Source organism: Mustela lutreola, chromosome 7, assembly GCF_030435805.1.
Source record: "Mustela lutreola isolate mMusLut2 chromosome 7, mMusLut2.pri, whole genome shotgun sequence".
In the NCBI taxonomy this organism is placed as follows: domain Eukaryota; kingdom Metazoa; phylum Chordata; class Mammalia; order Carnivora; family Mustelidae; genus Mustela; species Mustela lutreola.
In genome coordinates, this window is record NC_081296.1 from 19133444 (window position 1) to 19146715 (window position 13272).

The 13272-nt window shown below is 35.0% G+C and overlaps 1 protein-coding gene across 1 annotated transcript in view; it reads left to right on the forward strand.

The window, feature by feature from the left end:
* The first annotated feature begins 8836 nt into the window (after nt 1-8836).
* Nucleotides 8837-13272, forward strand: part of LOC131835660 (myocyte-specific enhancer factor 2A-like) — a 143520-nt gene continuing 139084 nt past the window's right edge. The window contains 1 exon segment of the mRNA XM_059180093.1: nt 8837-9007. Coding sequence (XP_059036076.1) covers nt 8954-9007 — 54 coding nt within the window. The 5' untranslated portion in view covers nt 8837-8953.

Below are 13272 nucleotides of genomic sequence, written 5' to 3' on the forward strand. Positions count from 1 at the left end.
TTCTCTTAATGTGGTTTATCACATTGATTAATTTTATTAGTGTGTTGAATCATCCTTACATTCCAGGAATAAGCCCCACTTTGTCATGGTATATAGTCCTTTCAACATGCAAAACACACAACTGCAAAATCACACCATCTCAATTATTATTCATTTTATAATATGTCTATTAAATAACTGTATGAGTCTTTTCTTCAAGGTAGTTTTGACTCTTCTTTATATTTGCAAATGGATTTTAAAATAATCTTGTTATTTTCTGCACGTAATAAAAGTAAATCTGGTATTTTGATTAGGATTGCATTGAATCTCTAGATTAATTTGGGGGAGAATGACATCTTTATGAAATTGAAAATTCTCAGAATCTGCAAAGATGGATTTTTCTTGTAGTATATTTTAAGTTTCAGGATCGAGACATTTTTTCTTTTCTGTGTTTTGTTTTGGATAACTGAGATAATAGCATCTTTTATTTAATTTTTTGCCAGTGGGAGTGCTTGCTTCAGTATAGAAGAAAATTTTGACTTTGAAGGAAAGAAAGGAGGAATTGCTGTAGCCAAGACCTAAAGAGGAAAGAAGGCATGTATAGTGGGACAGATGCCGATGGATTGATAGATATGGTGGCAGGAACTTGAGGAGATTCTCTTCTGATTACTGTTTTTTTCCATAAGTAGAATAGGTAGCAAAGTCATCAACTGAAAATGAGGATGAGTGATGAGTGTTAGAATAGGGCATCAAATAATCAAGCACATCACTGGGAAATGGAAAATTACTAAACTTAAGGAAAGATTAATTAGCCTGGTTAGTACGGTTGTTTATGCTCAGCCTATTCAGCTACATGGAAGTAAGCAGGTAGTCAAGAGCGGGTTCTTTCCCAGGAAATGACTGGAGGGAGGAGAGAAGAGGGAGAGCAAGAGCCGAGGGAGTGAGGGTGCATGAAAATTTAATTAGATAAAGAGACATAAACTGGCTGAGGAACAGTGAAAAGGTGGTAGGTATAATTAAATTATAGCACCTAATGGGATCTAAAGAGTGTTAAAATTATGTTACTAGAGCATTTGAGCCAGAAATATGGGAAGTAGTAGTTAAAGAGTTATACTTATGAGTTTAGTTTGATATAATTTGCTTTCAGATTTTTGTTGGTTATTTGTATTAATCTTCATGTGGTAAATGCAGCATATGTTATAAAAAACAGGTTCATATTTTTTAATCTAAAACCTTTGGGGACAGATACTTGTTTTATTTTCAGCCCCTCTATTATTTTTTCCAGGAACTTGCCAGTTTTATTATTTTCTCCAAAGAACTAACTTTTAGTTTTGTTGATCTCTGTTGTATATTTTTTATTTCATTATGGTATGCTCTTTTATTTCTTCATCTGTAGTGTCTTGGGTTTAATTCGTTCTTTTTATAACACTTTCAGATGGTTGCTTAGAACATTGGCTTTTGGCCTTTCCTCCATATATGTGTTCTAAAGCTATAAATTTCCCTCTTAAGCATGGTGTTACCTGCATCCCATAACTTTTGATGTTATGTGAATTTAATAGTGTTCAATTCTTTTCTGATTGTGGCTGTGATTTCTTCTTTGACCCATGAGTTGATTAGAAGTTTGTTGCTTAATTTCACTCTATAAGCATTTCTAATCATATTGTTGTTACTTCATAGCTTAATTCATTGGAGGTCAGAGAAACATGTCTGTCCTTTGGAATTTGTTAGCAGTTTATGATCCAGCATGTGGTCACTTTTGGCAAATGTTTTTATTCACTTACAAGGAATGTGTCTTCTGCTCTTGGTAGGTATACTGTTCTGTATGTCAGGCTGGTAATTGTAAAATTCAAATCTTTTTGTTTCTTCTAATCTATTCCTTGTTTTGGTGTGCTTGTTCCATTAGTTTCTGAGAAAGCTTTGTTAAAATCAACTTGCTAGATTTGTCGTCTTACTTACTAGTTCCCTTGGTACTGACTGAAGTTTATTTGGAGAAAGTATGTTTTGGGGATGCCTTGGTGGCTCAGTCGTTAAGTGTCTGACTCTTGATTTTTGCTCAGGTCATGATCTCAGGGTGGTGAGATTGAGCCCGACATCAGTCTCTGTGCTCAGCAGGGTCTGGTTGAGATTCCTTCTGCCTCTGCCTTCTCCCAACCTTGCTTTCTCTCTCAAATAAATTTTGAAAACAAAAGTGTTTTTCCATCTGCACAGTTCAGTACAATATTTTAACAAACTGATATGTGGGCAAAGTCACAAATTAAATTTCAAATCAATTTGTAGAACATTAGAATCACATGTAGACATTTTTGAGTCATGTTCTGTCAACAGAGGGAATGTGCATCTCTGTTGCTACTGGCAAAAAGAAAGAGGTTTCCATATTATAAGCCTTTGAGCTGTTATCTGCTGTATGTGTTTGTCTTGCATAAATTTCTAATTGCTGTTGTATTTGTCACTTAATTTTGCTTAGTTTTGTAGAAAGCACAAAAAGTGTTTAACACCGAAAGTGTTAAATCATGGAAAAGGAAATAAAGCCAGTGAGAAAGCTATTGCATCTGAAGGCATGTAGTATTTTACATCCTAACCATGATAATTTTCTATTATAAATGGACATTTTCTGTATTTCAGTTAAGTATTAAAAGAGAAACGATTGGGGATTATGAGTTTATATGTAATATAATTTTTCCTATTTAAAAAATTGGAAAATAAGGTCCTAGTTAGGATTTTGTACAGGATATCTGATTTTAAGGAACAGATTCCTGACTTTAAGTGTTATTAGGTATATTCAGATTTAGAATTGCTAGGTCTTTCCAGTGAATTGAGCTTTTAATGTGTCCTGGGATTGAGTCCTACATCGGGCTACCTGCTTTGTGGGAAGCATGCTTCTCTCTCTCCCACTCCCACTGTTTATGTTCCTCTCTCACGGTGTCTCTCTCTCTCTCTGTCAAATAAATAAATAAAATCTTCAAAAAAATAAAAAAATGTACTGTGATAAAGTATAGCTACAGATCTTTTTTTTTGATTTGGGTTCTACACAGTGTGTTCTCCATGCTTTTACTTCCCTTCTATCTCATAATTAAGATGTACTTTTGTAGTCATCAGATCTTTTTTTAATACAATTCAGGTATTAATTCATTTTCCCCTTCCATTAGCTTGTTAGCTTTCTGTACTTTTACTGCTCTTACATGCATCTTTAACTCAAGTCCAAAAAGTAAAAAAGTACTTTTTTTATTTCCCATTAAATGAAAGGGTTTTAGAACACCTTAACTTTATTTACTCCTGTACTGTACTGTTGGTGTGTATTATTAATATTTTAAATTCTACAGTGTATTATTATCTTCTTTAGTCTATATTTACTTAGAGTTACATATTTACGCTCTTCCTTATTCTTATTGTTTGTTTATGTACGTACTTTTTGGTGCAATATCCAAACTGTGTCTGGTATCCTTTTTTCTTTCTTTCTTTCTTTCTTTTTATTTAAATTTTTTATTTTTTTTATAAACATAGAATATATTTTTATCCCCAGGGGTACAGGTCTGTGAATCGCCAGGTTTACACACTTCACAGGACTCATCAAAGCACATACCCTCCCCAATGTCTATAACCTCACCTTCCTTCTCCCACCCCCCCTCTCCCTAGCAACCCTAAGTTTGTTTTGTGAGATTAAGAGTCACTTATGGTTTGTCTCCCTCCCAGTCCCATCTTGTTTCATTTATTCTTCTCCTACCCCCTTAACACCCATGTTGCATCTCCACTTCCTCATATCAGGGAGACTGTATTATAGTTGTCTTTCTCCACTTGACTTATTTTGCTAAGCATGATACCCTCTAGTTCCATCCACGTCGTTGCAAGTGGCAAGATTTCATTTCTTTTGATGGCTGCATAGTATTCCATTGTGTATATATACCACATCTTCTTTATCCATTCATCTATTGATGGACATTTAGGTTCTTTCCATAGTTTGGCTATTATAGACATTGCTGCTATAAACATTTGGGTGCACGTGCCCCTTTGGATCACTAGGTTTGTATCTTTAGGGTAAATACCCAGTAGTGCTATTGCTGGGTCATAGGGTAGTTCTATTTTCAACATTTTGAAGAACCTCCATGTTGTTTTCCAGAGTGGTTGAACCAGCTTGCATTCCCACCAACATTGTAGGAGGGTTTCCCCTTTCTCCGCATCCTCTCCAGCATCTGTCATTTCCTGACTTGTTAATATTAGCCATTCTGACTGGTGTGAGGTGATATCTCATTGTGGTTTTGATTTGTATTTCCCTGATGCCGAGTGATATGGAGCACTTTTTCATGTGTCTGTTGGCCATCTGGATGTCTTCTTTGCAGAAATGTTCCATGCTCCTGGATTAGAAGAATAAATATTGTGAAAATGTCTATTCTACCTAAAGCAATCTACACATTTAATGCAATTCCTATCAAAGTACCATCCATCTTTTTCAAAGAGATGGAACAAATAATCCTATAATTTACATGGAACAAGAAAAGACCTCCAATACACAAAGGAATATTGAAAAAGAAAGCTAGAGTTGGTGGCATCACAATTCCGGACTTCAAACTCTATTACAAAGCTGTCATCATCAAGACAGCATGGTACTGGCACAAAAACACACACATAGATCAATGGAATAGAATAGAAAGCCCAGAAATAGACCCTCAAGTCTATGGTCAACTAATCTTTGGCAGAGCAGGAAAGAATGTCCAATGGAAAAAAGACAGCCTCTTCAATAAATGGTGTTGGGAAACTTGGACAGCCACATGCATAAAAATGAAATTGGACCATTTCCTTAAACCACAGATGAAAATAGACTCCAAATAGGTGAAGGACCTCAATGTGAGAAAGGAATCCATCAAAATCCTTGAGGAGAACACAGGCAGCAACCTCTTCGACCTCAGCTGCAGCAACATCTTCCATTGCCAAAGGCAAGGGAAGCAAGGGCATAAATGAACTATTGGGATTTTATCAAGATCCAAAGCTTTTATACAGCAAAGGAAACAGTTAACAAAACCAAAAGACAACTGACAGAATGGGAGAAGATATTTGCAAATGACACATCAGATAAAGGGCTAGTGTCCAAAATCTATAAAGAACTTAGCAAACTCAACACCCTAAGAGCAAATAATCCAATCAAGAAATGGGCAGAAGACATGAACAGACATTGCTGCAAAGAAAACATCCTTTTTTCTTTCTACTTGAAGAAGTCCCTTCATTGTTTTTGGTGTTAAATTCTTTGTTTCTATTTGATTACAGATGTCTGTGTTTTGCCTCCCCCCCACCCTTCAGGAGTATTACTTGCCCGATAGACTATTCTAGTTTGGCATTTCTCCTACTCTTGACACTTTGCGAATATCATTCCATGTCTTCTGACTTCCATTACTACTGTGAAAAAGTCCACTGTAAATCTCCTTTTTTGACTACTTTTAAGATCTCTCTGTCTGTGGCTGTGTCTCTTTGTGTGTGTCTCTCTCTTTCCCTCCATCCACCCTTTTTACTTTGAAAGGTTTTTTGTTGTGGTTTTCTTTGTATTTGTTTTGCTTGGGAGTTTGTAGATCTTGGTTCTGTGGCATGATGTCACTGGTAAGTTTTTAAAAGTTTTCAACTATATGTCTTAAACAATTTTCTCTTTTCTTTCAAGGACAGCAGTTACATGCATTTTGGATCCATGTGTCATAAGTTTTTCACACTCTTTTCTGTATTTCCCAATTTATGTCTTCTTGGGCATGAGTATAAGTATTTTCCTCTTTCTTAGCTTGTGGATCATTGATCGTTCAGCTGTATTCTAACCTATTATGATTTATTTTTTTATTTTCTGTTTCCAGAATTGAATTTTCAGTTGTTTTCCATACTTTTAGCATTATCTGCTAATAGTCGTTATTAATTCTTTGAACACATTAACATATTTTAAAGTTCTTTTCTGATAACACCATTACTTGGATCTACTATAGGTCTGATTTCTTGCCATTTTAAAATCTTAGTTTTCAAGTCAGGTCTTGACTGGTTATTTTTTATTTTTAGACATTTTGTATAAGAATGATAAGATCATTTAAATTTCTAGATGATGTTAAGTTTTGCTGGTAAGATATACTTTTGCTAAAATCTTTACAGAAGTTTTTATTGGCCTGCAGCTAGGCTAATGACACTAGGTAGCCCAGATTCCTTAACCTAATCAGGGATTGAGATGATATGAAGCTATACTTTCCTCCTTGTTGGTCTGGTCCATTTCTAGTTTACGTTTATACCTAGGGTATAGTCTTTTGGATTCCCTCCCTACTCCCGGTGTGTTTACTGGGGCTGGGCTATTCCTTGGCAGACCTTGCATCTATTTTTGTGTCCTACTGAAGATCTGTTGAAAGCTCTGTTTAGCTTCTCAGCCTCTCAGCCAGCGTTTTTGGGTCTAAAAATAAACACACACACACACACACACACACACACACACACACACACACACTCTTATTTATTTGAGAAAAAGTGAGAGAGAGAGCACGAGTGGATGGGGGGTACATGGAGAGGAAGAGGGAGAAGCAGACTCCCTGCTGAGCAGGGAACCTGACATGGGGCACAGGCAATATTTTAAGAATCTACTAATGACTAGGGGGAGAATGAATCTGAAGTGCGATCTCATCTATTTCTTCCAGATTTCAGCCCTTCAATTCTGTCTTGGAAGTTCTCCAGTGGTTTTGAATAGACTACTTTTCTTGTTGTTTTCTCATTATTAGAAGGTTGGTTTGGGGCTCCTGGGTGACTTAGTTAAGCATCTGACTTACTTTTGGCTCAGGTTGTGATCTCATTGTTTGTGGGATTGAGCGCTCGGTCAGGCTTCGCGCTCAGTTCGGAGTCTCCTTGAAGATTTTCTACCTCTGTCCCCTCACCCCCACACCATTTGTGCTTGCTTATGTTCTCTCACCCTCCCTCTGAAATAAATAAATCTTAAGAGAGAAAGTTGAAGTAACCTATTCAACTATTGTCAAAAGCAAAATGCTTAGATATGGTCTAATAGAATTCAGAATTTTTCAGATTCTAAAAGAGAGTAGAGTACATACACCTTAGAGGCATTAGAGGCATTAGAATTGAAATGCACGAATATTTATCTTGTCTACTACAGTTCAAATTTTTATAATGGGAATTGAATGCAGTGTGATCTGTTAAGGAACATGATTTGAATAAACTGACTTTTATTGGTTTATATTGCAGTCTCATGAGGAAGCAAAAACATTTTACAGCACAGTTGTTTGTTTGGTTCCCACCAGTTGACTAGCCATCCTTCAGTTTTTCTAATGTTTCCTGTTTCCATGCACATGGTATTCTCTCTGCTTAGAATGTATACCTTCATACTCAGGTTTGAGGCACATTCCAAAGGAAGCCTTACCTAACTTGTGAATTTAGGTCAAATAAACTAACATCCTAATTTTAATTTCTGGACTCATTTATATGGTAGTTTGATTAATGTCTGTTTTCCCCTCTAAACTATGAACTCAGTGAGATCAGAAACCATGCCTTTTTTCTTTTTAAATATTTTACTCTATGTGCCTACTTCAGTTTTTGGAAGTACAATACTTTTGCAAGTTGGTGATCAGTTAATAGGTTATCAATTGTTAATAGATGTTCAGTTAATGTTTGTATGAATGAAGAAATGAAAGAATACAAGGGAAGATACGTAAGACATGCCATGCTTATAGTTATGATGGTAGTGTTAAGAAATGAAAAATTCACTGCTTTTGAGCAAAAGCCAGATTTAATCAAACATGGATTTGCACAGTACTTTTAAAGTTTTATGGCTGTATATGCACAATATTAGAAATAATTGAATAAAATTACCCTGAGAATTTATTATTGTATTTTAGTATTTGTCTTTTATTCCCTTGTAAATATTTTATTATGTAAGTTTTGAAAACACTAGGTCTTTGACACAACTGTCATTCGGAACATGACAGATTATATCATTGCCAGTCATTGAATTACAGAGATAAATGGAATAAAAAAAAAATCCTGTTCTTGAAGGATTCACGGTCTCAGGAATACGGACTTAGAATTTATTATACAAATAGCCACAGAGTATAAGGTGCTATGGTTTACTCTATCCGGGGGAACTGAATCTTGATAAATTAGGAGGATTTTATTAAATGGCTAAAAGGAACAGTCTTTCATTTAATAAGTGGACATTATTATGAAATCATATGGTGCCTTTATGGATTGACAGTAATTTGGGTGGTAGCTAGGGCAGTTTGTAAGAATCATTTGTAAGGGCAGATTGGGGCTACCCAGATTATTATTAGTTCATCCTTTGACATGGAGGACATCAGAAACTTTCCAAGGATATTTCCAAGGATATTTTCCAAGAAGAGAAATTCTGGAGCCAGAGTCCCTGAGTTCATATTCCAAGCCCTGCCCTTTACTGTGTGTGTTACCTTGGACATATTATTTAGGATCTCTCTGCCTCAGTATCCTTATTTATAAAATGGTGATGATAATTATAACCAAAAAGATTGCTGTTTGGATTGAATGAGTTAAGATATATCAGGTACATGGAAAAATACTTGGCACATAGAAAAATCCCAATAAGTATTGGCTCTTGTTGCTTTTACTATATGCATTGAGAAAAACTGAAAGCTTATAATTGTATTCTTTCAGCCAGAGCTAGAAGCACAAAAAGATTCAAGGGAATTTTTAGGGGTGAAGTTAACAAAGCTTCTACTTAACTACCAATATGTAATCAGGAATTTCAACTAATATGTGCCTATGTGCAGCGTAGAGGTAAGTTTGAAATTTGTATAATAGTTCCATGATTTACAAACTTACAGAACTTAAATATTCTAATTTGTGTTTTCTTTTAGATCTTATAGAAAATTTCAGCTGTAGCCCTTGCACCAGAAGCTGAAATAATAGAAGCTGTGTACACTGCATTAGGGTATTGAAGAAAATACATTTTGAATTAAATATTTGGAATATAAGGAAGGAAAGGTGATTGAAAATGGGGTGGAAGAAAATTCAAATCACACGCATAGTGGACGAAAGGAACCGACAGGTAAATGAAAATTTTAACTTATTTATTCTTGATGTAAATATTTTTTTTAAAAGAGGAGCATAGGATAGAATGGTTGAGTTTTTCTTAAATTTAATTCCAAGTCTATTTTTATTTTCAAACTAAATAAAAAATTTAAACACTTTTAGCTTGTCATCATGTGCTTTAAAGAAACTTTTTCTTATTACAAAAATCATAGATGTTGGTTCTAGAAAATATAGGGGAAAAGAAGAGATCACTGTAGTCCCACCATTACTGTCCATTGTGTAGATTTATTGTAATATACTTAGTCTTTTGTTCATTTGATTATGTTTGTTTTTAATAGGTTAATTATTATTATAAATTATCACCTCTATTTTCATAATTAGGGAATACCTAAGTTAACTATGATTATCAGTGAATGTACTTTAGTCACTTAAATTTTCTGGTTAACCAACAAATAAAGAGAATTTTTTTATAACTCATATTATCACAAATATTCCCAGAACAGTTACTATATTGATCTCAGTTTTAATTGATAAAATATATTGAACTTAATTTTTAGCACCAGTGTCAATAAACCCTTATAAGTTCAAGATAATTATAATACTGATATATGAAGACCAGAAATTGTAAGAGTTTAGAGCAGGGATTGGCAAACTGTGGTTCATGGGCACGCTGGCTCTTTTGACAAACAAATCATTGTTAGAAAACTGCCATGTGCATTTGTTTACATATTGTCTGTGCCTGATTTCACATTGTAACAGCATAATTGTGTAGTTGCCCATAGGCCTAAAATCTTTACTCCTGGCCTTCTAAGAAGAAGTTTGCCATGCTCTTGGTTTACAGGAAAGAAGGAAAAATAGTTTCATAGAATATTGTAAATAATCTAGTAGTCACAGCATATGCAGGAGGGGTAGATTCTACTCTGGAAAGTATGTCTCTCAGGAGAAGTTTCCAGAAAAGCTGGTTTCTGGAAGCTTACCAGGAACAGAACAGCACTAAAGATAAAATCTGCAGAGTCTGAGTGGTCATTCATCTGGTAATATGGATATAATTGGAGACAAAACTCAGCTGAATAGCTGATAGAGAAGTTAGTGGAAGTGATTAGAGTTGTCACTGGACCTAAATGAAGAGAACTCCTGTTTCATCTCGTGAAAATTCTTCTGATAAAATGTAAGGCTCACACAGTATGATTCTTTATGAAGGTTGATAAAACAGGGGAGAGTGATAAAATAACTATTCCATCATGATTCTAAGCAAGCTTGCAAGTAAATGTCCCTTCATAAATCTGAGGATTGTGTCACATAGAGGGAACATGGGGGACCTGCTTCATGAACACATGCAATATTAATGTAAAATAGGGTTTATTCGGGGAATAACATAAAAGCAGAGAACTGGCAGAGGATGTAACATTCCCTGAACTCTCATTATCCCATAGAGAGTCATGTTTAAATTCAGCATAGATACACTGGGTCTACCAGTGGAAAAGACGTCCCATCTTCAGAGAGAAAAAGGAGCTAGGCATATGTAAGTGACTGTGTAATGGAGCTTTTAAGCTAAGGAAATGATATTATTAAAAGATGAAGCTTGCCACTATACTCAGCAACTAGAATTAGCCTGAATTAATAATTAATATGTTGAGTTTACCTAAGTCATTTTCTTACTAAGCTGCCGGATGAGGCAAGGGTAAGGGTGTCTGAATTTCTTCTCAGGAGATTTTGGCAAAGAATGCAGAAACCATACTGTGGAAGTAGTTAGACAATTTGGTTTTCAGGTTTGATTAGGCACAGACGTAATTTGTCATTTTTAACTTGTGGATTTTAAGTTAAAAGTTTCATTATTCTTGCATTAAAATGGGGGGAAAAGGTTTCTGTGCTGAAGAGAATATGTGTCACTTATTCATCCAAATTTGAATATTTACCATATCAGAGAGAGACTGTTAAGCACTGGAGACTCATTAAAAACATATAAAAACATATAGCCTAACATATAACATATAACATTAAAAACATTAAAAACATATAAAAACATATAGCCTAGAAGAAATTTAACTATGTGGCAGATAGATGCTAAGCTTAGGTGCTGGGAGGGTTTATGGAAGGAACTACCAACCTCTGGGGTTGTTTAGCGAGCAGTACTGATGGAGGTAATAGCGAATAGAGTTTTTAATGATGGATTTTTGGAGCTACTAAGATAAAATCACACTTCAAGTCATTAGAACAGTGAGTTAAAACTTGTGGGGTTGACACTACCATGCATTTAAGAGCTGCTTCACCTCACTTCACTTCTACTTGGAAGCTTTCACTTGACTTCCATTTGGGAGCTTCTGGTGAAACCTTGTGTTGGTCCTTCTTGGCATAATGTGTTTCTATTTAAAAAGTAAATTTTGTATTAAAGTATAACATAAAAGAAAAGCACACAAATCCTAAGTGTGGCTAAGAGAGTTATTGCAAAAAGTACATGGCCATGTAACCAGCATATCCCAGTGCACCACCCCAGAAACTCTCTGTCTTGTCTCCCAGGCATTATTTCCCTGCCCCAAGGAAGGAAAGTCATTAACTGAACTTTCTAACACATAGGTAAATTACCCCTGGTTTTGAATTTATGTGAACAGCATGTGTTCGTTTGGGCAACATTATGTTTGTGAAATTAATGTTAGTGTTGCATGTGGGTATATATGTAGATGTATTTTATAAATCTACATATTCATATATGTTTTCATTGATGTATGATATCCCATTGAGTGGATAGAACACAATGTGTACACTTATTTTTTCTACTGTAAATAGAATTTTGGGTTGTTTTCTACTTTGAGACTATTATAAAGAGTGCTATTTTGAATACTCCCATGTGTGTCTTTGGTACCTATGAATGCTTGGGTGTATACCGAGGGGTACAGTTGCTAAGTCAGAGAATATGCCTGTGATAGCTTTAATAACAATAGTTTTCTAAAGTGGTTGTACTGATTTATAATTTTTGCTCTGCTAACAGGGTGTGAAATTTCCAGCTGCTCAGCTGCTCTAAATATTCACCATTACTAGTTTTTATCCCTTTCATTTTAGCTGTTCTGGTGGGTGAGCAAAAGTAACATTTTAATTTTAAGTTTCTGTGATGTTTGATGAAGTTGATCACCTTTTCATATCTTTCTTGGCCCTTTAGATACCTTCTTTTATGTCCTACCTGTTAAGTCGTACCTGACTACCTTTTCTTAGGCAGTCTCCTTGACTGCTTTTTTCTTAGTAATTATTAGTATACATTCTGTATATAATATATTCTGAGTGTTTTGTTTATTATGTGCATTTCAAATAACTTCCCTCATATCATGGCTTGCCTTTTCACTTTTTCAATCCTTTTTTTTTTTTTTTAATGTTGTCCAGTTTCTCTTCTTTTTTTTCCTTTATGGCTAATGCTCTGTATTGTGTTGGAGAAATACTTTCCTATCATAAGTCCATAAAGATTGTTTTTATGCTTTCTTCTGCTTTTTACCTTTCATGTTTTAGATCTCTTATCCATTTTGAATTTAGTTTTGTGTATGGTTTGAGGTGTTGGGGTTAAGATTTGTTTTCCTGATAAATATTAAGTTCACCCAGTACAGTTTGTTTTAAGAACCATCCTTCCTCCATTGCATGACAGGGGTTACCTTTGCTGTGAATCAAGGAATCATACACATGTGGGGCTGTTTCTGAACTCTGTTTTGTTCCATTTGTGTATTTTATATCCTGGCTCAATTCTGTACTATTTTAATTACTGTAGTTTAATACTTGGTAGTAGAAATTCTCTACCATGGTATTCTGCATGACTGAGTGGTTGTTCTTGTCATTTTTCTTTCCAAGTGAAACCAAGTGTCAATATTCACTTAGGAGATGGGCGCCTGGGTGGCTCAGTGGGTTAAAGCCTCTGCCTTCAGTCCAGGTCATGATCTCAGGGTCCTGGGATCGAGCCCCACATCTCCATCCCCTTTTTTCTTTAATGTAGTATCCTATGTTGGTTGATTTTCAAATGTTAAAGCATTTGAATGCTTTAAAAATGTATTTCTTGAAATACACCTTTATATATATCAATTGATTTGATTGTTCTTACCCCATTTTTTATTTTTGTGAGTATGTGTGTGTGTGTGTGTGTTAGTTTAGTTGAAATTATTTTTTCTTGTAATGTCATTCTTAGGTTATGACAAGTTATGCTGGCCTTATAAAATGAGTTGGGAAGTGTTGTTTCTTGTTCTCTGGAGAAGTTTGTGTAATAGTAATATATTTCTTCTTTGAATACTTGGAAAAGTTTACCAGTAA